Source organism: Aquarana catesbeiana, linkage group LG01 (assembly GCF_042186555.1).
Source record: "Aquarana catesbeiana isolate 2022-GZ linkage group LG01, ASM4218655v1, whole genome shotgun sequence".
In the NCBI taxonomy this organism is placed as follows: Eukaryota; Metazoa; Chordata; class Amphibia; order Anura; family Ranidae; genus Aquarana; species Aquarana catesbeiana.
This window is the reverse complement of record NC_133324.1, coordinates 352,797,968-352,822,505: the sequence shown is the minus strand read 5'-3', so window position 1 is coordinate 352,822,505 and position 24,538 is coordinate 352,797,968. Positions and strand designations below refer to the sequence as shown.

At 44.1% G+C, this 24,538-nt stretch overlaps 1 protein-coding gene across 1 annotated transcript in view; it reads right to left on the bottom strand.

The window, feature by feature from the left end:
- The window catches only part of REC8 (REC8 meiotic recombination protein), an 84,589-nt gene extending 73,208 nt beyond the window's left edge, over positions 1-11,381 (bottom strand). Inside the window, exons 1-3 of the mRNA XM_073610954.1 lie at positions 11,305-11,381; positions 4,688-4,756; positions 1,444-1,586 (exon numbers count right to left, since the gene is read on the bottom strand). Of these exons, the coding sequence (XP_073467055.1) occupies positions 1,444-1,586; positions 4,688-4,756; positions 11,305-11,381 (289 nt within the window). The remainder of the gene's footprint in view (positions 1-1,443; positions 1,587-4,687; positions 4,757-11,304) is intronic.
- Between the last annotated feature and the right edge of the window lie 13,157 nt (positions 11,382-24,538).

Genomic DNA, 24,538 nt, shown 5'->3' with positions numbered 1-24,538 from the left:
CTTTGATGGGGACACCTGATGTAAGGGGGCACTCTGATGGGGACACCTGATGTAAGAGAAGATTCTGATGGGGACACCTGATGTAAGAGAACATTCTGATGGGGACACCTGATGTAAGGGGGCACTCTGATGGGGACACCCGATGTAAGGAGGGAGTCTGATGGGGACACACCTGATGTAAGAGGGGGAGGGCCCCCTGCCAGAACATTCTGGTCAGCGCTCTCAGCCATTGGCTGAGAGCGCTGACTGGAAGACAATGGGCAGACCTTTTTCGGGCATGCTCCATCAACAGAAGCCGGACCGGCTGCAGTACACACGTGCCGAATGTCGGCCAGTCTCTTTTAAACCGGCTGATGTTGCCTGACATTCGGCCCGTGTGTACTAGTCTTTACTCTGGTGGGACCCTGATGTAAAAGGTGGACTCTAATGAGGATTCCTGATATAAAGGGGGCCTAACATATACTTGTGTTTCCTGGATATTGCCTCACACACCGTGTTGACATTATGCCCTGTGACTTTTTTTCTACTGCACCCAGATCAAAAAGGCTAGATCCCTGCCTCTTAATCGCACTTATTGTACATGCTTGTACATTCGAGGGTCCATGTTTATTAGAATTAGCTCAAGGAGGAACTGTAGCTGCTGATTTTAATAAATTGGTACTCACCAGCCTAGGGATCCAGTGCTGTCATCACCCAGGCTTGTTCTTTGCCAGTCTTCAGGTCCCCGGCACCGCCATCTTGAGTGTGGGAAGCCGGCTGTGACTTCCTACTGCCTCACAGCCAGCTCCCCACTGCACATGTGCGAGTCGTGCTCCATTTTCCTGAATGGACCCACAGCCTCCTGGGACCTGTGATGTGTCCCAGGAGGTTGCAGGTAGGGAGGGGAGGCGAACTTCCGCTTGGCTTGCCTAGGCGAAAGGGGGAGTGGGTACTTGTCAAAACTAGGCATCCACTCCCTGAGAAGAAAACAAACGTCCAAATATGGTAGAGGAGGAGGAGGAGGAGGAAAAGTGGAAACCTCCCTTTTTAAGTGAAGTTCTGCTTTAAGCAGCTTTCTATGTACACATTTAAAAAAAATAAAGGTACGTTAGCCTTGTTATATGTAGCAAACGATAATAACTTATACATACTTATTCTATAAAATCGTGTAAAGAGCAGTAATGATGTGCAAAGTGTAGCACCCACAGCAACAAGTCAGAAATCACCTAAATGATGTGACCAATAAATCTGTTTATTTATTTTTTTGCTATGGATTACTGCATTTTCCACATTATTCTGGCTTTTTCTGGCGTGCAAAAAAAAAAAAAATAACAAAACTTCCACATCTTCAATTTAGTGGCTGAAAAGAAAAACATGAATCATGACGAACATAAATAATACCTCCTTCTACAAACAGCTAATTCTTCCTTTATTTGTTATGTACACAATGCAATGCACATTTACCTATAAGCAGGTCACATTGGCGGTGGTAGACACAAACTACTCCATAGCTGAGTTGTGCTGACAGATACAGTGACAGCCGGGGGATGGGACAGCCATGGTACGGTGGAGGGACCTGCTGCAGAATGTACTGCATAATCTTTCGGCTGAAAGTGCAGAGAGCATGATTTTAAATAAAGACCAGGTTTAAGGCAAAAAATACACTCGCAAATATGTCCTTGTGTAAGATGTTTTATCCAATATAATTTATGTATAAATATTTATATATATATATATATATATATATATATATATATATATTTGTTATTACAGTTGCACATATTAAAAAAAAACCTTGTTTAAAATAAAAAGAGGAAGTCACCTGAAACAGCATTAGTAAGATTAGATGTTATACTACTACACCACTGTGTGATTAAAGATTTTCTTGAACCATAGGTAATCTTGGTGGCACACTGTCCCCCATCCTACCTTCTTTTCATATTGGGTGTCAGGAAAGGCTCCACTGTAGTGCAGATGCAATTCCGAGGCACACACGTATTCCCATGCACCGGCCGAGAACGGGCCAAACAGATGTTCACCTGTCACCACCAGTACTGGTGCCAAATGGTCTATTTAAATGGAGCTTCTGCACTGGCTAATCGCTGTTTGGTCTACAGCATTCTGTGGGTGTGTTCCTGATTCCTGTTTAACCTCTGATCTTGACCCGGCTTGCTCCTGACTATCCCTGTCTGCTACCTGCCCTGACCTCTGGCGTGTTCCCGGATTCTGCCTCTGCCTGCTCCTGTTTGATTCATCCTCCGTTGCCGACATTGCTTGTGACCTGACTATCCTGCTGTCTGCTATCTATGCCTGATCTGCCCACCCGCCTGTATCTGACCCTGCATCCAGCTCTTCATTCTGCTACAGTTCCTTCAGTCCAGCTCATCATCTTCAGGCTCCTGCTTCCTGCTGTGCATCCGCAATCTGTCACCAGCCAAGCCCTGAGCCAGTCTGCCTGCATCCAGCCGTCCTGTCTCATCTGCCTGCAGCCTGATCTACCTGTTGTCAGTTGCTCCTAGCTACCTTCCAGTGAATTACTGGCTGCCATCTGCACAGATTACTGGACTGACCATATGCACTCTTACCTCACCATGCTCTAGCGGTTATTGTCGCACTATCAGTTGTCCTCAAGCCGGAGCTGTATGAGAGGCCTCTGCATGTCAGGCTCACTGACCAGGTACGTGAAATTGGGTTTGGATTTCTGATGGTCAAGTCTCTAGTGTCTATACACAGCTTCCACAGTTCATAATAATAAGCAGGACAGCAGACCTGAAAATGCGCTGAATTCCACTTTATTGAACTTTATTTGAAAAGGCATTTGCCTATAAAGTGTTACCTGGTGTTGAGTTCTATTTAGTTAGTCAAATCCATCACATTTTGCTAGTCCATCTAACACTACCCTCTCCCCAAGTTAACAATGCTGCTGTGCAAAGGTGTCTCCACCACTCCTTCATCCAGAGTATAGACACCCTAAAATAGGGGTGCTCAATCTTTTGAGAGCGAGGGCCACTTAAGTGATTTGGTAATCGGTCGCAGGCCACAATAAGAGGATGAGCAAAATTAACATTTTCCTCCTGCAGCCACTAAATACTGACAAGAGGAAGAGGAGAAGAAGCCGGCTTTTAGCGGTTGCAGGAAGAAAATGGAGAGGATCAGTTCCTGTATATGCCATCCCTCCTGTCCAAGTGTAAAACGGAATGTAACAGAGAGGCCGCGCATGGGACAGGGTCACTATTACGACCCCTGACGCTACACCAGTGGTTAGGGGTGTGTGGTAAACACACATCTCAACTATGGGGTTTTACCGCCTCCCAAACCACAAATGTAAACAAGCCCTTACTGTCCTGAGCCCTCGATAAGTCTGTTTTAACACTGATGTGCTGTGGTTTACCCTTCTATTATACCTTATGAGTGTGGTGTACTTTCTGAAAGCGCACCAAAGCTTCTGCATTTGGGAGTTTTGGTTCGTTTTCAGAAAGCGCACAAAACCCACAGGATATAATAGAAGTGCGCTTCCTTAGCTTGAGGTCGAGGAACACATCAGAGGGCTCAGAAGGCCACAGGTTGAGCACCCCTGCCCTAAGACAAGAATTGTGTTTTACCAGGTGAAAACAAGTTTAGAAAGAAACTTTAAAAAGAAAAATAATGCAGCCAACACATTTAAGGATTGGTAAGTTGCAATTTATTACATTTTTGTTTTTAGGTTTAATAGCAGTTCAATGTTCTTGTTGTCAGCATTAATAGGGATTTGATGGGTTGACTCAATGGGCCAGCTCAAACTGCTATATATTCAAATTCTTGTAAAATGAGTCATTTCTGCACCTTCTTTCTCTTTTTCTTTAGGATGCCAAGCACTGCCCCCGGTCAGATGTAAATGGGCCAATTGATCCGATCTGCCAGACAGATGGTGAACAGATCCACTAATTGTCTGTTTCTAGCAGATAGGATCGGATCAATTGTCAGCAGGTGTAAACGGACACAAGTTCATTTACGGTACATCTGCCACTGCATAGAGGGCAATAGATGGTCGATCAGGTCCGCCTAAAAAACGGACAGGCAAACCCCATCGGTCTGCCTGTGTGAAAAAGCCCTTACCATCATTGAGTCAACCAATTTTGTTCATTAGTCCCTAGCCCAACACTTGGAAAAGTAAAAGGACTCCCTTGCAGAGGGGCTGTGCTGCAAAGGGTTAACTGCTTTTTTATGTCTAGAGCAGGGATCTCCAAACTACGACCCTCCAGCTGTTGTCCCATGAGGCATTGTAAAACTGACATTCACAGGCATGACTATACATGATGGGAATTGTAGTTCCTGAACAACTTGAGGGCCATAATTTGGAGACCCCTGACCAAGAGGACAGTAAAAGGTGCTCCCCTATGCTCCAGAAGTGGATTGTCCCTTGGTGTCCTCACATCAATGACATCCCACCATCGGAGTGCAGGGGAGCCCATAGGAGCTAAGGATAAGGTAAGTAAACATTTTTTACCCAGTTCACTAGACACAGTTCTCCTGCAAGGGAGAATTTTTACTTTTCCCAAGGTTCAGCTTTAAATTTTTGTCCAGACCTGCTACTTGAATGGGGTACTAAATGCATAAAGGTGTCTTTTGTGAATGTCCTGAAAAAGAGAATTTTCTAAAGAAATTCTACTGGTGTATGGCCAGCTTTACATGTGACAGTTTAACTACACAATAATAGAATTATACATACCATGTGTTCATGACATTTACTTTCAGGTATTCGCGCTTTACAATCCTAGTGCCTTTAGTTGCGGCCAACCTAAGTGACACATCATTAGTTTCAGTTATATGGTAATTTCAATGAATGTGCACAAAGTTTCATGAATTACAGTAAAGGAGTGTAAATGTAGTCAGAATATTCACACAAATGTGGCAGAAACATAAGCGTTATAGACAGTATAGAGAGTGGAATCTGTTGCACAAAAAAAAAAAAACACAATGCATCATAATACTGCTGCAGCTATTCCAGTGGTGAGATCTGTTGACATCCCGTTAGTCACTGACATCATAATCCGTTTCTGATTCAAGCTGAGCACAGCAGCCAGCAGGGCTTGCATCATATACAGACAAGGGTGTAACGATAGCCATAGCAGAGCTTATGACTGTCAGGAGGCCTGGAAACACCAGGGAACCCTTACTCTTTAGTTACAAAGTGGTTCATGCAACCGTCAAGAGCATTAGGAGAATACATTTGAATGAAATGACCATTTTTATAGCTTGGGATATTTTATATGATTGCTTTGATAATATTTTTATTCTGTATCAGTGAGGCTATGAACTTGATCATGTTGAACATACATCAAATTCACTGCAAATAGCTGGTCACAGAAATGGAGCTGTCTCAATGGGAATGACAGGTGACATCACTGAGCTTTCCATCTTCTGTGACAGGTGAATGGGAATAATTTAATTAGATGTATGCATTCTCTTTTCTCCGCAGATAAAGGGATGGATCTGCTTGCATACACACTGATGATTAGCGAAGAGTGCTCCAAATGCTCATCAAAGTGAATGCCTTTTAATATTGCACTATTGCTGAATAGTTCATGTTAATATGGGAAAAAGTTAACCTGTCCAGTGTAAAATTCTGTAAAACAAGCTGATAACAGATAGCAGGCCATCCTCTGGTATGGGCATGTACCAAACTCCACGAATAGCCTCTGATGGCATCTGGGAGCCCCAAACATCTCTGCCTCTAACCACCCCCCTCCCAGGTGCAATATGGGCAGCTTACTGCTCTATGACAGTGTTTATAACTGTAACTGGTGCAGTAGTTATTTTTGTAGGGGTTTTAACCACTTCAATACCGGGCCAATTCTGACATTTCTCTCCTACATGTAAAAATCATCATTTTTTTGCTAGAAAATTACATAGAACCCCCAAACATTATATATGTTTTTTTAGCAAAGACCCTAGAGAATACAATGGCGGTTATTGCAACTTTTTATCTCACACAGTATTTGCGCAGGAATTTTTCGAACGCTTTTTTTGGGGAAAAAAAATGTTTTGTGTTTAAAAAAAAACAAAACAGTAAAGTTAGCCCAATGTTTTTGCATTTTGTGAAAGATGAAGTTACACCGAGTAAATAGATACCTAACATGTCACGCTTCAAAATTGCACACGCTCGTGGAATGGCGCCAATGTTTGGCACTTAAAAATCCCCATAGGCGACGCTTGAAATTTTTTTACTGGTTACATGTTTTGAGTTACAGAGGAGGTCTAGGGCCAAAATTATTGCTCTCGCTCCAACGTTCGCGGCGATACCTCACATGTATGGTTTGAACACTGTTTTCATATGTGGGCCGGACTTACGTATGCGTTCGCTTCTGCGTGCGAGCACACGAGGACAGCGGCGCTTTAAAATTTTTTTTTTTTTTTATTGTTAATTATATTTTATTTTTTTTATTTTGACACTTTAAAAAAAAAAAAAATTGATCACTTTTATTCCTATTACAAGGAATGTAAACATCCCTTGTAATAGCAATATGACATGTCAGGTGCTCTTAATAGTGAGATATGGGGTCAATAAGACCCCATATCTCACCACTAGGCTGGGAAGCCTGAAATAAAAAAATAAAAATAAAACGATCGCCGCTTCCCAGCCGAAGCGGCGCTGTTTTTTTGAATGGAGAGGCCGGGCGTGACGTCATAACATCGCGCCCGGCCTCCGACGATCATAGAGACTCAGGGGACCATCTGGTCCGCCGGAAATCTCTATGATCTACATCCGGCGCCGGCGGATCCACTCTCCGCCTCACCGATCGTAACGGTGAGTTGGAGCAAGCACCGGAGGGCGGCGGGAGGGGGGGACGTCCCCTCTCGCCTCCCATAGGAACGATCAAGCGGCGGAACGGCCGCTATGATCATTCCTATGATGTAGAGATTCGCCGGCTGAAACCGGCAATATCTGAATGATGTCTGTAACTACAGGCATCATTCAGATATCTAAATGGAATAGGCTGCGCTGCTTAATAGGTGAACATGAATTAAAACAGGTGAATGTAATTAAGCCAAGCACATTATAGGTAATAAACAACACTCAAAGTGAATGAAAAACATGTGAAAAAAAAAAAACAATTAGAGTGAACGATAATACAATGTAAACTATACTCCATATACTACACAATTCATGGTGAGTGAAAAAACAGTGAAAACTCAAAGTTAAGGACCAAATATTGCTGCAAAGTCCATACTTTCAAATAATAGTCCTTATAGGAGAAAAGACTTGATGGTGAGGGAAGAAAACACCAATCTTGATGCAGAGTGAGGCATGCCAAAACGTATCTCCCTAGGGAGGGTGGTGATATAGTAAGTTCCTCCACCTCTGACAAAAACGCCCCTTACCAGATCGTTAGATCTCCTGTCACAGAGATCGTGTGAGCGAGTGGCTGTGTCCCCCAACCACTGGGTCTCTGCACTTCACACTTTGGAGTTCACTGGATTGGGGTATTAATGCTCAAATCCCAAAAATAGAAAGAGAGATGCTCCATAGCGTAATACAGTTAGACTTTATTTAAAAAAACGAATAAAAGAAATGCACTTACAATGTATAAATCGTCATAAAAGCAATGCAAGCCGGCCGGCTCTCAGATGCTGCCCGTGTCTTCCGGGATCAGCGTGGTGTGGTGGTGACGTCAGCACGCCGCTCCTCCCTACGCCGTTTCGACAAAGCTGTCGTCTTCCTGGGGTACGGGCAGCGTGCTGACACACCACCTAAATAGGTAAATACAAGACAAAGGTAACGCCCCCTTCTGAGATCAGGATCACCGAAGACGTCGCCGCCATCTTTGAAATGGGTGACCAGGGCTTATAACTCAGTAAATAAGGGGGCGTTACCTTTGATCCTGATCTCAGAAGGGGGCGTTACCTTCTGGATCACCGAAGACGTCGCCGCCATCTTTGAAATGGGCGACCAGGGCTTATAACTCAGTAAATAAGGGGGCGTTACCTTTGATCCTGATCTCAGAAGGGGGCGTTACCTTTGTCTTGTATTTACCTATGTAGGTGGTGTGTCAGCACGCTGCCCGTACCCCAGGAAGACGACAGCTTTGTCGAAACGGCGTAAGGAGGAGCGGCGTGCTGACGTCACCACCACACCACGCTGATCCCGGAAGACACGGGCAGCATCTGAGAGCCGGCCGGCTTGCATTGCTTTTATGACGATTTTTACATTGTAAGTGCGTTTCTTTTATTCGTTTTTTTAAATAAAGTCTAACTGTATTACGCTATGGAGCATCTCTCTTTCTATTTTTGGGATTTGAGCATTAATACCCCAATCCTGTGAACTCCAAAGTGTGAAGTGCAGAGACCCAGTGGCTGGGGGACACAGCCACTCGCTCACACGATCTCTGTGACAGGAGATCTAACGATCTGGTAAGGGGCGTTTTTGTCAGAGGTGGAGGAACTTACTATATCACCACGCTCCCTAGGGAGATACGTTTGGGCATGCCTCACTCTGCATCAAGATTGGTGTTTTCTTCCCTCACCATCAAGTCTTTTCTCCTATAAGGACTATTATTTGAAAGTATGGACTTTGCAGCAATATTTGGTCCTTGACTTTGAGTTTTCACTGTTTTTTCACTCACTATGAATTGTGTAGTATATGGAGTATAGTTTACATTGTATTATCGTTCACTCTAATTGTTTTTTTTTTTTTTTTTCACATGTTTTTCATTCACTTTGAGTGTTGTTTATTACCTATAATGTGCTTGGCTTAATTACATTCACCTGTTTTAATTCATGTTCACCTATTAAGCAGCGCAGCCTATTCCATTTAGCTATTTGAGGTGGGGGTTGTCTCTCATTTGTGGTTGCAGCAGCACAATCATACTATTTGTTTTTCACGGACAATGTTTGAAGATATATTAGAGGGATAGCGCAGTATAAATTTTTTGATTTTGAATATCATTCAGATATACCCGCCCAAAGCCCAGGACGTCATATGACGTCCGTGGGCTGGAAGTAGACCGAAAAAAGTATTAAAAACCTTTTTCCTTCATGTCCCAGATTCCTAACCTTAATCACATCTAAAACATAAAGTGGAACTCCAACTAAAGCCTTTTATTTATAGTTACAGATGGAACTGATAATGTTCAGGAGCTCTGCTAGTTTTTTTGCTGCCTGTCACTCCCTTGCAGAGATTACTCCTCATCTCCTGTCCCAGAGACATGACAGGAAAAGAGAGAAAATGTACCCTAATGCCGCGTACACACGGTCGGACTTTTCGGCTACAAAAGTCCGACAGACTTTCGACGGACTTTTGGCGGACTTACCTACATACGATCACACAAAAGTCAGACGGATTCGTACGTTATGACGTACACCGGACTAAAATAAGGAAGTTGATAGCCAGTAGCCAATAGCTGCCCTAGCGTGGGTTTTTGTCCGTTGGACTAGCATACAGACGAGCGGAGTTACGACGTAAAGATTTGAAGCATGTTCCAAATCTAAAGTCCGTCAGATTTGCGGCTGGAAAAGTTAGCTGAAAGTCCGGGGAAGCCCACACACGATCGGATTGTCCGCCGGATTTGGTCCGTCGGCGTCCGTCGGACTTTTGTAGATGACCGTGTGTACGCGGCATAAGAATAAATCTCACCTTTGCCCTCTACTTCTGCTGCAATGGCAACTGTAGGTGTAGACTTTAGATTAAAGCCCCGTACACACGATCAGAAAATCGTACGGAAAGTACCGCTTTCGAATCGATCGTACGATAATCGGATCGTTAGTACAGAGCTTTCGAGAGCCGATCACGACAGTTCATCCGATATTATTCTATCGGACATGCATGACATTTTTTTTCTGTACAATGCCAGATAGTACGAATTTTCGTTTAATTAGTACAGCTACTGTTCGAAAATGCAATACAGATGCATTACAACACATGACATCACTTCCGAATTTTTTTTTCTATCGTATGGGAATTTTCGTGACTTTAGTAAACTCATCAGATTCGATCTGAGATTAGAATTCAAAAAAAAAAAAAAAATGGACGATTATAATAATTTTTTTTTGGTTTATATTTTGTATTATTTGCATCATTGTTCGGTACTTATATTACTTCAGTGGTATTCACAGCATGTCAAAATTGTTTGGGTGTTATTGGTTTATGGTATAGCCAGCGCTATCTGAAATTGATTATTGATTAACCCTTTTTGACACAACAGATAGTAGCTGCACATAATATCATTATCTAGTGTTTGTTTTTCCTGGACGCGGGTATTTCTTAATTTTTAATTTTGTCTTCAGTTCTACTTTAATAAGAGTTTAGCTAGGATTTTAGCAATGAAACCAAATGGTGGGATCCTTTGGAGATTCACTGCATTGCCATGTGAAATGTATTGCTGACGTGCCACTGCTTCACTTTCTGGAATGTGGATACTCACATAAAATTGGGTTGTCTCTCTGACATGTGTTGTGATGACATATAGGGTGCCTGCACATAATTATGTCAGGTTCATTAGTGACAGATTTACTCTAATGCCCCTTTATGAAGTCCTATATAGCCTACAAGTCACAAGTCATGCTTGAACTGAGTGCACTGCTTGCAGGAACTAGTCCATTGCTGCTGCTCAAAGTGTGTTGTGAGCTTGTGAACAATGGTGTCCAATGGAAATGTGTGAAGTTAGCATTGGTTCCAGTATTGACAATGGCAGCACTATGGAAGAAAGAAACTGGGAACATCCACCGGTCTAGGGATTTCCCTGCTATACACTTCAGACATAATACTTGTACCAGGTCAGTGGCACAAAGCATCAAAGCCAGAGGGTCAGGATGACCGCCAGGAAATTAGCATTTTCAGAAGAAGAGTCAGCAACAGCAGCTTTCAAATGTATCCCATGATTTCCTTTAAAAAGGCTTTCTGAAAAACACATGTCCACGTCTTCTATTGCTGATGCCTTTCAGGGGTCACCCACTCAGAACCTGAAATTAGCTGTTTTAGCAGCATTGTAAACTATTGTTACCCCTACTCTGAGCTATTTTGTGCAGTGCAATACTCCTTTAAAGACTTCTTGATCCCTATCTGATCCTAACTTTACATCTCAATCTTTCCTGATGCTGAATTCACATCCTGATCCTTTTTAGATACTGTCTCCACATTCTGATCCCTTCTTGGTGATCTTGACTTCACATCCTGATATTTTCTTGATCCTGACTTCATATCCTGATCCCTTCTTCATCCCGACTTCATATCCTGATCCCTTCTTGATCCTGACCTCATATCCTGATCCCTTCTTGATCCTGACTTCACATCCTGATCCTTTCCTGATTCTGACTTTGTATCCCAAAACTTTCCTGATCCTGACTTACCATCCTGGTCCCTTCCTGATCCCGAATTGACATCCTGACCCCTTCTTGATCTTGACTTCACATTCTGATCTCTTCATGATCCTGACTTTATATCCTGATCCCTTCTTGATCTTGACATCGCACCCTGATCCCTTCTTGATCCTGACTTCACATCCTGATCTTTTTTGGATCCTGACTTCATACCCTGATCCCTTCTTGAGCCTGACTTCACATCTTGATCCCTTTTTGATCCCGAATATACATTCTGATCCCTTTTATGATATTAAAATTTGCATCCCAACCTTTTCCTGATTCTGACATCACAATCCCTTCTTGAACATAATTTACATCCTGATCCCTTCCAAATCCTGCTGTCACATCCTGATGCCTTCCTTATCCTGCCTTCACATCCTGATTCCTTTCCTTATCCTACTTTCACATCCTGATCCCTTCCTTGTCCTGCCTTCACATCCTGATCCCTTCCTTATCCTGTCTTCACATCCTGATCCCTTCCTTGTCCTGCCTTCACATCCTGATCCCTTCCTTATCTTACTTTCACATCCTGATCCCTTCCTTATCTTACTTTCACATCCTGATCCCTTCCTTATCTTACTTTCACATCCTGATCCCTTCCTTATCCTGTCTTCACATCCTGATCCCTTCCTTATCCTGCCTTCACATCCTGATCTCATCCTTAGCCTGCCTTCGCATCATGATCCCATCCTTATCCTGCTTTCGCATCCCGATCCCTTCCTTATCCTGCTTTTGCATCCCGATCCCTTCCCTATCCTGCCTTCGCATCCCGATCCCTTCCCTATCCTGCCTTCGCATCCCGATCCCTTCCCTATCCTGCCTTCGCATCCCGATCCCTTCCCTATCCTGCCTTCGCATCCCGATCCCTTCCCTATCCTGCCTTCGCATCCCGATCCCTTCCCTATCCTGCCTTCGCATCCCGATCCCTTCCATTATATTCCTCAAGGAAGCCATCAGGATGTGAAGGCAGGACAAGGAAGGGATCAGGATGCGAAGGCAGGATAAGGAAGTTCTTTATCCTCCCTTCACATCCTGATCCCTTCCTCATCTGATTTCATTTCCCAATCCCTTGATCTTGAATTCAACCTTACTCTTTTCCTGGTACTGACTTTACATCCCAATCCCTTCCTGAATGCAGAATGGGAAGACAGACTTTTCAGACCTAAAACTAGGCAGTGACACCAGGATCAGGAATTGCCACCTTCAACATGAAAGCAATGGCAGCTCTATAAAGATATATAGGAGCCTATGTAGGTTTATGTTCTGCTGTACAAATCTGAATAGTGACTGAGTGATAAGTGGGAAAATGCATCTTCCTGCCTTACTTGTGGACTAAGGAGTGATATACAGAGCTTGTACCATCATCTGATACTTGTACAGTCACAGAACCCTCAGGACTGGTATTGTATAGAGGATATGTGAGATGGATTTGTAATGTGCTCCCCAATGGTCACACATCCTTAGATAGATATATATAGGAATGAACAGTAGGCACAGACAGACAGACATGACAGCTCCTCAGGCTGGGTGCCATACATACCATACAGTGGAGAAGCAGCCTGTGTGTCGCTGAAGCACATTAGGGAAATAAAACATGGTCCCCAATCCTACTTGCTGCTGCCTGTGGAGAAGGTCCCTGCCTCTGTTTCTATAGATGTATATCAGTGGATCTAACAATGAAATGAATGCAGTAATAGAATTATGTGAGGGGTTCCCGGACTGTCACAGCTCCCTGTCATCCGCTCGCCGTCTTCTGTGTGGAGAAAGTTTTACTCCTCGCATCTTTTCCAATTCAGTTTTACCCTTATCGTTCATTCGCCAGCTTTCAGCCAATCAGGGACGCAGAACGGATGACTCCTCCTCGGGCAGCATCTTTTCTATGGCATCTGTCAACCAATGATGGAAGAGGCAGTGTCGGGTACCAGGGTTCCACAGCAGACAATGGAACCTCCGATCAGCCAATAGGATGCCAGTTACCAAGTGACCCTGTCAATGTTCCCGGGTACAGTCAGTCTTGGCGCTTATGGTTCTTTTTTTTTTTTCTTGAGTGAAGAGTTCTTGCTATTGCGGAGCTGTGTAGTGCTAGTGTATGTATCATTGATATCTGTCCCGGATTTACAGGGACACTCCATCTTTGTAAGATCTGTTTCTGGAATCCCCAGAAGGGTCTCCCCAAAACTCAGGGTGCTCTTTTATAGAATAATCTATCCGATTATTGGATGCTTGTATAGAGCCACCTGACCCCACTAACCCCTGAATGATTGATAAGCGATCAATGTCTTTTCTAAACAAACTCCCCTGATTGAAATAATGTTTCTGTAGTTGCCAACGTGACTGATATGCCACACAAAGGGAAATGGATTTCAACTGATCATTGGGAAATACGATGGTATATTGGCAATCGGGTCTCTGGTTCTACTATGCAATCTGATTGATCCAAATACGATCAAATTCGTGACTAAAGCATTGGTGTGCGCAGCCCATTGGATTAGGGTGTGAACTGGTGGTGGCTGGTACTCACAATATTTGGAGGGTCCCACACAAGCTGGAACATTAAACTGTTCGTAATGCAGGACTGTAAACAGACATTTATCAGGTATGTATCATTACTGCTAGATAAAACTGTGCCCATCAAATGCAGCCTCACTGTGCCCATCACAGTAGACCAATCACATCCACATTTTAAGTGAAATAAAATAAAACCACTTAACATAAGGTGTCCTCATCAGAGCCCCCTTTTACATCAGATGTCTCAGAGTCCCCCTTTACAGCAGGTGCCCCCCCCCCCCCCTTTACATCAGGTGTTCCAATCAGAGTCCACCTTTCCAACAGGTGTCCCCATCAGCATTTCCCTATACACCAGGCATCCTCAGAGTCGCCCTATAAATCAGAGTCCCCCTTTACAGCATGTGCCCCACTTTACAACAGGTGTCTCCATCAGCATCCCCATATAAAGCAGGTGTCCTCATCAGAGTCCCTCTTTACATCAGGTGTCCCCATCAGAGTCCCCCTTTACATTAGATGTCCCCATCAGAGTCCTCCTTTACATTAGATGTCCCCATCAGAGTCTCCTTTTACATTAGATGGCCCCATCAGAGTCCTTTCTTTACAGTAGATGTCCCCATCAGAGTCCCCCTTTACATTAGATGCCCCATCAGAGTCCCCCTTTACATTAGATGTCCCCATCAGAGCACTCTTTACATCAGATGTCCCCATCAGAGTCCTCCTTTAAATCAGATGTTCCCATCAGAGTCCCCCTTTACATTAGATGTCACCATCAGAGCCCCCTTTACATTTGATGTCCCCATCAGAGTCCCCCTTTAAATTAGATGGTCCCATGAGAGTCCTCCTTTACATTAGATGTCCCCATCAGAGTCCCCCTTTACATCAGATGTCCCCATCAGAGTCCCCCTTTACATTAGATGTCCCCATCAGAGTCTCACTTTACATTAGATGTCCCCATCAGAGTCCCAATTTAAATCAGATGTCCCCATCAGAGTCCCCCTTTACATTAGATGGCCCCATCAGAGTCTCCCTTTACATTAGATGTCCCCATCAAAGTCCCACTTTACATCAGATGTCCCAATCAGAGTCCTCCTTTACATTAAATGTCCCCATCAGAGTCCTCCTTTAAATTAGATGTCCCCATCAGAGTCCTCCTTTACATTAGATGTCCCCATCAGAGTCCTCCTTTACATTAGTTCTCCCCTCTCTCCCCCCATCGTACTCACAGCAAGTCGCCTGTCATCCACCTTCGGACAGCTGGGATGAGTCAGGGAAACCAGAAGTGAAGGCACAGGACCCGCCAATCACGCACCACAACAGGGAACAATGCTATAGAGGGAGTGTTCAGGGCATAGAGCTCTGCGCCCCGAGGACTTTCTAAAGGAAGCCAATAGAGCTTCTTGTTTGCAATCACGTGATTGCAAACACATCATGTTTTCCATAGCAGCTGTGTGTCCGGCACCCTGCACACATTTAAAAGGACTATTTTTTTGTCCATGTTTTTTTCAGTGATTGCAGCACGTCATGCTTCCCCATACACCTGTGTGTCCACCGTCCCACACACACTTAAAGGGCCAGTAATTATTATTATTTTTTTATGATGAATAGCTTTTGGGGGGCTGCGCCCCCATGTTCCTTATGGGCGGGCTGCCACTGTGAACCCCAGAGCACAAACACATGCATGTATATCAGCAGAGCAATAGACAGTGTCAGTAGAGCAAAGATTGGTGTCAGTAGTTTTTTATTTTTAAATTATTTTTTTCAATATAATTTTTAAATTTTTTACAGTTTTTTTTTTTAGGAGCCCCAGATGTCAGGCTTTTGAGACAGAGAAACTAACAGGCAGTGGCGTTGCTATGGGGGTGCGGCCCGCACCCGGGTGACACCCGGCTCAGACTGGCACCGGAGCCGCATTGAGAGGGGCGCCGCGGCTCCCTCCTTCCCTTCCGGGATCTCCTCTCCTCTGCTCCATGCGATCTGCGGGTAGAGTGGGGGAGGAGGGAGTGAGGCAGAGATAGACTGAGTGCCCGGGAACCGACCGTCCCCACAACACCTCCACACGGCGCGGCCGTAGCTGCACTCACTGCAGCTTCCTCCTTGGCTGAGTTGGCTCTGACGTGTACACAGGTAGGGAGGAAGACCCGAAGATGCTACAGCACCTGCCCTGAGGTATGCAACAGGAGTGTTGCAGAGGAGGGGGACATAGTAGTTGGGGGCATTGGCAGGTAACAATTATGCTGCCAGGAGTGATTTTAGGGGGGTTAGAGAATAGGTGCTAGGGGGTGCTCTTTGTTTTGGGTTGGAGAGGACTTGTACTAGAAGTAGGAGAGGGCAGATTTGAAGTTTGACCCCCCCTCCCCCAGCGCAATTCCTCTCCCCTCCCAAAGCACCCCTTAGCACATATCCTTTCACCCCCCCAAATCAAAGTTCCCATCTCGGATCCATCCACCCCCCCAATCCCATTCTGGCTCCATCCAGCTCCACCCACCGATCCCATACCCGCTCATCCACCCCCTCTGATCCTGATCCCATCCTGGCTCCATTCATCCTTCCGATCCCATTCCTGCTCCATCCATCCCCCTGATCCCACACCCGCTCATCCATCCCCCCTGATCCCATCCCGGCTCCATCCATCCCCCCCGATCCCAACCCGGCTTCATCAATCCCCCCGATCCCATCCCGTCTTCATCCATCCCCCCAATCCCATTCCGGCTTCATCCATCCCCCTGATCCCATACCTGCTCCATCCATCCCCCGATCCCATCCCCAATCCCATTCCGGCTCCATCCATCCTCCCGATCCCATACCTGCTCCATCCATCCCCCCTGATTCATCCCCAATCCCATCCCGGCTCCATCTATTCCCCGATCCCAGCCCCGCTCTATCCATTCCCCCAATCACATCCTGGCTCAATTCATTCCCTCGATCACATCCTGGCTCAATTCATTCCCCCATCCCTTCCTAGCTCCACCCAGCCCCCGATCCCATACCCGCTCCAGCCATCCCCCCTGATCCTGATCCCATCCCGGCTCCATCCATGTCCTCAATCCCATCCTGGCTCCAAACATCCACCCCCTGATCCCATACCTGCTCCATCCATCCCCCTGATCCTATTTCTTCTCCATTCACCCCCCTGATCCCATACCCACGTCATCCACCCCCCTGATCCTATCCCCACGTCATCCACCCCCCTGATCCCATCCCCTCTCTATCCATCCCCTCAATCCAATTCCGGCTCCATCCAACCCCCCAATCACATCCCAGCTCCATCTATTGTGGTAGGTTAAGTTTATTTTGCTTCAGTTAAGAATGAAAACAGGAACGATTGGTACAGATCACTCACTGTGTTCATTCAGAAAGGAAAGGCCGGTTAAAGCGGAGGTCCGCCAACCCCCCAAAATTAAAAGCCAGCAACTACACATACTGCAGCTGCTGACTTTTAATAATAGGACACTTAACTGTCCTGGAGTCCAGCGATGTCGGCACCGCAGCTGACGTTTCCATCAGCTGGCGGGTGTCGCCCCCGCCATTGAGGGTAAGGAAACCGCACTGATGCGCTCTCCTACTGGCCCGGTGGCAGGGGAAGGAAGAGGGAAGATGAGGGAGCCGAGCCGCTGACGTAATTCGATGCGGCCCGGTCTCCCAGAAGTGGAGACAGGATACCTGCCAAAGATAGGTATCCCTCCCCCCGAAAGGTGCCAAACGTGGCACCGGAGGGAGGAGGGGGAGAACAAATGAGCGGAAGTTCCACTTTTGCATGGAACTCTGCTTTAATGAAATATTTACCAGACCCTTCTCCACTCCTGAGAGAAAAGGAGGGAAGCTTGCAGCACTGCAGGGGGGATATAGGAAGCAGGGGAAATCGGCACCGCACAGGGTGATTAGGAAGTGCCCAGGCACACCCTGTGCGCACACCTATGGAATAAAGTATCTCAGTTATGCTGACTGATGCAAAACAATTAATCATGTTCTGCCCTGGCTGATCCACTCAGTTTGAACAAGTCTAAATCAATTGGAAGGAAAGTTATTTGGCAATTTGATTGATTTTATTATACAATTCATGTGTGATTCAAAGTGTGATGGCCAGTGCCAATTAAGGCAGGTCAGGGCAGGACCATCTAAAGCAGGGATAAGCAATTAGCACGAATCAACACTCGCCAAACTTCTATTAACACGAAATTAGCAGAAGGAGCCCAAAGGGTGGCACTAAAGAGTTGAAAAACCGTGTAGTACGTCACTACATTCATGATTGTTGGCCAACAATTGTGTGGCCGTGTGTATACAAGACAAGTTTGGGCCAACACCCTTCGGACAAAAGTCCACGGTTTTGCTGGCCAACAGTCTGATCGTGTGTATGAGGCTTTAGATCAGGGATATGCGGACCTCCAGCTGTTGCAAAATTACAAGTCCCATCATGCCTCTGCCTCTGGGTGTCATGCTTGTGGCTGTCAGAGTCTTCCTATGCCTCATGGGACATGTAGTTCTGCAACAGCTGGCGGTCCGCATATCCCTGATCTAAAGCCTCATACACACGATCAGACTGTTGGCCAGCAAAACCGTGGACTTTTGTCCGAAGGGTGTTGGCCCAAACTTGTCTTGTATACACACGGCCACACAATTGTTGGCCAACAATCATGAATGTAGTGACGTACTACACGGTTTTTCAACTCTTTAGTGCCACCCTTTGGGCTCCTTCTGCTAATTTCGTGTTAATAGAAGTTTGGCGAGTGTTGATTCGTGCTTTTAATTTCGCACATTTCAGTTTGCGCTTTTCATTTCACGCTTTTCAGTTAGTTTCCGAACGGCCGTTCGTCAACCAGACATGTTGCGAAATCGGAGGAGATAACGTGTTATTTATTATTGTCTTTGGAGTTATTGTTTTGACATTATTTTTTGGTTGAATAATGATTTGATTTGTTATATTTTCTATATTTTTGGATGCATAGAATGCACTTTTTGGTTAAGTTCTATTGGCAGATAGCATGTCTAATTTTATTTGTTTTCTTTTTTTAATGCACAATAATAAAATGTGTAGAATAATACTTGGCTATGTGTTTTACTTCAAATGACAGTTTGAGAGTAGGCAGTTACATTTTAAAAAAATACAATGTAAAATTGACAAGGGACACCAACATAGTTGTATCTTTGATCTTAAAAACTATGGGATAATGGTGTTGTGGTAACTTGCCCAAAAAAACAAAAAAAAAAAAAAAAAAAAAAAAAAAAATATATATATATATATATATATATATATATATATATATAAAATTCTTCATATCACTAGAAAAAAAAGCCTTTGAAAATTTGTTTGCAATAACTCCATTGGTATCACCAGCAAAGAAGCTTCATTATTGTCCCATTAAAGAAGAGAATATGCGCTGCATTTTGAGATTTCATAATTTGCCACGTCACAAATGTTAATTCTCCATTACGACCGCTAGTTTACATGACCGACCGCTTCTGGCTCATCCTTGCTTCTGAGCATGCGTGTTTGTACTTTGGACTTTTGTCCGACGGACTTGTGTACACACGCTCAGAAAATACGTCAACCGACATGTGTCCGTGGAAAATTTTAAAACCTGCTATCCAACATTTGTCCATGGAAAATCCAACAATTGATCGATGGAGCATACACACTGTCGAATTTTCCGCAAACAGCCTGTCATCACACAATTCCCCGTCGCAAAATCCGATCGTGTGTACAAGGCTTAAGATTTACATAATAGAGCGTCACACTTCTTGGGGAACCCAGGGAGCTTTGGAAATAATCTGTATAGGCATTCTATTGTCTAATATATACTTTACTAAATGTACTGTATAGTATAAATAATAACTTTATTTTTGGATAGACTGGAGAGGGATTAGAACACCTGACAGGTTTTTATAGCTGTCTGTGCCCCTGTTGGGGAGATTGAAAGTGAAAGAAAAATCCTACATTTTGGGTTGTCCCCAGAACAGTAATAGAGGGAAATCTTGCAATGGGGACACTAGTTCTGGTAACAACCTGGGCTTTCCCTCACTTTAGATGTATTTCCTCTCACTTCCGGTTGTGGCTATTGGACAGAAAGTGAAGAGAAATCTCCCCTATGGGACACAAATGGCAAAAAAAAAAAATACTCAAATACCAAAATGGAAAAAAAAGGGATTTTGACTTACCGTAAAAAATCTATTTCTCTGAGTTCATTGACAGACACAGCGCTCTATTATTCAGAACCATAGGGTTATATCGCTCCCTACAGGAGTAGGACACTATAGGCAGAAAAAAGACTTGGCTACGATTTTGGGCAGTCCTAGGTAATATACACCCCCCTCTCTGCTATAAGCCTTCAGTTTAGTAACAAGTGGAGTCAGAAGCATCAAAACTCCTTAGAGGGGTGGGAGCTGCGTCTGTCAAACTCAGAGAAATGGATTTTACGGTAAGTCAAAAATCCCATTTTCTCTTTCGTTCATTGACAGACACAGCGCTCTATTATTCAGAACCATAGGGACATCCCAAAGCAGTGCCAAACATGAGGGGTGGGACAACGAAAAATCCCAAGGTTAACACAAGAGCCAACCAGGTAACAGGAGCTCAACACAGAACAACTGGAGCCCAACCTGAACACTACACCCCCAAAAGAGATTAGACTCCCTAAACAGCAGTCCGCAACACCTTGCTGCCAAAAGAAGCATCCTCAGATGCCAGCACATCCACGTTGTAGAATTTTGAGAAAGTGTACACCGACAACCAAGTGGCCACCTTGTAAACCAGCGCAGCTAATGCCTGATGATGGAAGGCCCAAGAAGCAGTAAGCAGCCAAGTAGAATACGCCGTAACAGGGAAAGGAGGAACTCAAACCCTGATAGAATAGGCCAGAGTCATCGTCTGTCTGATTCATCTAGAAAGATCTCAGAAAGATCACAAACAGCCAGTCTGCTCTCCGAAAAGAGCCTGTGACTGCCAAATACACCCGAATCGCCCAAACACATCCAGGGCATGTAAGGTAAAACCCTTAGGACATTTTGACCTGGGACAAAGGGAAGGCAATACAATGTCCAAAAGGTATCAGAGGAGGGAACCACTGACAAGTACGAAGAACCAATTCATCTTTGTGGATTACCTATAGTTCCGACACTCTGCGAGCAGAGGTGATAGCAACCAAAAAAGCCACCTTCTGGGACAGAGCAAGCAGAGGAACCTCACAAATATTTTCAAAGGGAGGCTCCTGTAGAACCAAACGCACCAAGAGCAGATCTCATGGCGGTAGAAGAGACCGCACCGGAGGAGGCAGATGTCGAAACCCCTTGATTAAAAGTACGCACCAAGGAGTGTGAGACCAGGGGATGCCCAAGAAAACCACCAGGGCCGACACCTGGCCCTTGATGATACTCAAGGCCAAGTTCTGCTCAACCCTTCCTAGTGATAGGAACCTACTTAGACTCACTATCTACAACCAAATGATTATACTGTGTTTCTTACCATTGATTAACCACTTCAGCCCCGGAAGGATTTACCCCCTTCCTGACCAGAGCACTTTTTACAAATTGGCACTGCGTCGCTTTAACTGCTAATTGCGCGGTCATGCAATGCTGTAACCAAACGAAATTTGCGTCCTTTTCTTCCCACAAATAGAGCTTTCTTTTGATGGTATTTGATCACCTCTGCCGTTTTTATTTTTTGCGCTATACACGGAAAAAGACCGAAAATTTTGAAAAAAAATATTTTCTACTTTTTGTTCTAAAAAAAATCCAATAAACTCAATTTTAGTCATACATTTAGGCCAAAATGTATTTGGCCACATGTCTTTGGTAAAAAAAATGTCAATAAGTGTATATTTATTGGTTTGCGCAAAAGTTATAGCGCCTACAATCTAGGGTACATTTTCTGGAATTTACACAGCCTTTAATTTATGACTGCCTATGTCGTTTCTTGAGGTGCTAAAATGGCAGGGCAGTACAAAACCCCCACAAATGACCCCATTTTGGAAAGTAGACACCCCAAGGAAATTGCTGATAGGCATGTTGAGCCCATTGAATATTCATTTTTTTTGTCCCAAGTGATTGAATAATGACAAAAAAAAAAAAAAATTACAAAAAGTTGTCACTAAATGATATATTGCTCACACAGGCCATGGGCATATGTGGAATTGCTCCCCAAAATACATTTAGCTGCTTCTCCTGAGTATGGGGATACCACATGTGTGGGACTTTTTGGGAGCCTAGCCGCATACGGGGCCCCGAAAACCAATCACCGCCTTCAGGATTTCTAAGGGCGTACATTTTTGATTTTACTCCTCACTACCTATCACAGTTTTGAAGGCCATAAAATGCCCAGATGGCACAAACCCCCCCCAAATGACCCCATTTTGGAAAGTAGACACCCCAAGCTATTTGCTGAGAGGCATGTTGAGTCCATGGAATATTTTATATTTTGACACAAGTTGCGGGAAAGTGACAATTTATTTATTTATTTATTTTTTTTTGCACAAAGTTGTCACTAAATGATATATTGCTCACACAGGTCATGGGCATATGTGGAATTGCAACCCAAAATACATTCTGCTGCTTCTCCTGAGTATGGGGATACCACATGTGTGGGACTTTTTAGGAGCCTAGCCACGTACGGGACCCCGAAAACCAATCACCGCCTTCAGGATTTCTAAGGGTGTACATTTTTGATTTCACTCTTCACTGCCTATCACAGTTTCGGAGGTCATGGAATGCCCAGGTGGCACAAACCCCCCCCAAATGACCCCATTTTGGAAAGTAGACACCCCAAGCTATTTGCTGAGAGGCATGGTGAGTATTTTGCAGCTCTCATTTGTTTTTGAAAATGAAGAAAGACAAAAAAAAAAATTTTTTTTTTCTTTTTTTAATTTTCAAAACTTTGTGACAAAAAGTGAGGTCTGCAAAATACTCACTATACCGCTCAGCAAATAGCTTTGGGTGTCTACTTTCCAAAATGGGGTCATTTGGGGGGGGTTTGTGCCACCTGGGCATTCCATGGCCTCCGAGACTGTGATAGGCAGTGAAGAGTGAAATCAAAAATTTACGCCCTTAGAAAGCCTGAAGGCGGTTCTTGGTTTTCGGGGTCCCATACGCGGCTAGGCTCCCAAAAAGTCTCACACATGTGGTATCCCCGTACTCAGGAGAAGCAACAGAATGTATTTTGGGGTGTAATTTCACATATTCCCATGGCATGTTTGAGCAATATATAATTTAGTGACAACTTTGTGCAAAAAAAAAAAAAAAAAAAAAAAAAATTTGTCTCTTTCCCGCAACTTGTGTCACAATATAAAATATTCCATGGACTCGACATGCCTCTCAGCAAATAGCTTGGGGTGTCTACTTTCCAAAATGGGGTCATTTGGGGGGGGTTTGAACTGTCCTGGCATTTTATGCACAACATTTAGAAGCTTATGTCACACATCACCCACTCTTCTAACCACTTGAAGACTATGCCCTTTCTGACACTTTTTGATTACATGAAAAAATTATTTTTTTTTGCAAGAAAATTACTTTGAACCCCCACACATTATATATTTTTTTAAAGCAAATGCCCTACAGATTAAAATGGTGGGTGTTTAATTTTTTTTTTTCACACAGTATTTGCGCAGCGATTTTTCAAACGCATTTTTTGGGGAAAAAACACACTTTTTTACATTTTAATGCACTAAAACACACTATATTGCCCAAATGTTTGATGAAATAAAAAAGATGATCTTAGGCCGAGTACATGGATACCAAACATGACATGCTTTACAATTGCGCACAAACGTGCAGTGGCAACAAAATAAATACATTTTTAAAAGCCTTTAAAAGCCTTTACAGGTTACCACTTTAGATTTACAGAGGAGGTCTACTGCTAAAATTACTGCCCTCGATCTAACCGTCGCGGTGATACCTCACATGCATGGTGCAATTGCTGTTTACATTTGACGCCAGACCGACGCTTGCGTTCGCCTTAGCGCGAGAGCAGGGGGGACAGGGGTGCTTTTTTTTTTTTTTTTTTTTTTTATTATTTTTTTGCTTTTTTATCTTATTTTAAAACTGTTCCTTTCATTTTTTTTTTTTTTAATCATTTTTACTGTTATCTCAGGGAATGTAAATATCCCCTATGATAGCAATAGGTAGTGACAGGTACTCTTTTTTGAAAAAATTGGGGTCTATTAGACCCTAGATTTCTCCTCTGCCCTCAAAGCATCTGACCACACCAAGATCGGTGTGATAAAATGCTTCCCCAATTTCCCAATGGCGCTATTTACATCCGGCGAAATCTAAGTCATAAAATGCTCGTAGCTTCCGGTTTCTTAGGCCATAGAGATGTTTGGAGCCACTCTGGTCTCTGATCAGCTCTATGGTCAGCTGGCTGAATCACCGGCTGCATTCTCAGGTTCCCTGTTGAGACAGGAGAGCCAGAGAAAAACACGGAAGACGGTGGGGGGGGGGGCATTCCCTCCCACTGCTTGTAAAAGCAGTCTAGAGGCTAATTAGCCGCTAGGATTGCTTTTACATGAAAGCCGACCGCTGGCTGAAAAGAATGATACCAAGATGATACCTAAACCTGCAAGCATCATTTTGGTATAACCACTCAAAGTCGTGAATGCTGTACCTGAAGACAAAAATATGGCTAACAATAAAGCACAGTAAATGGTAAAGTATAAAAAATTGCATACCTGAAAAGCAAACATGATAAAACATAATAACAATAAAACATTGCAGAATAGAATACAGTAAA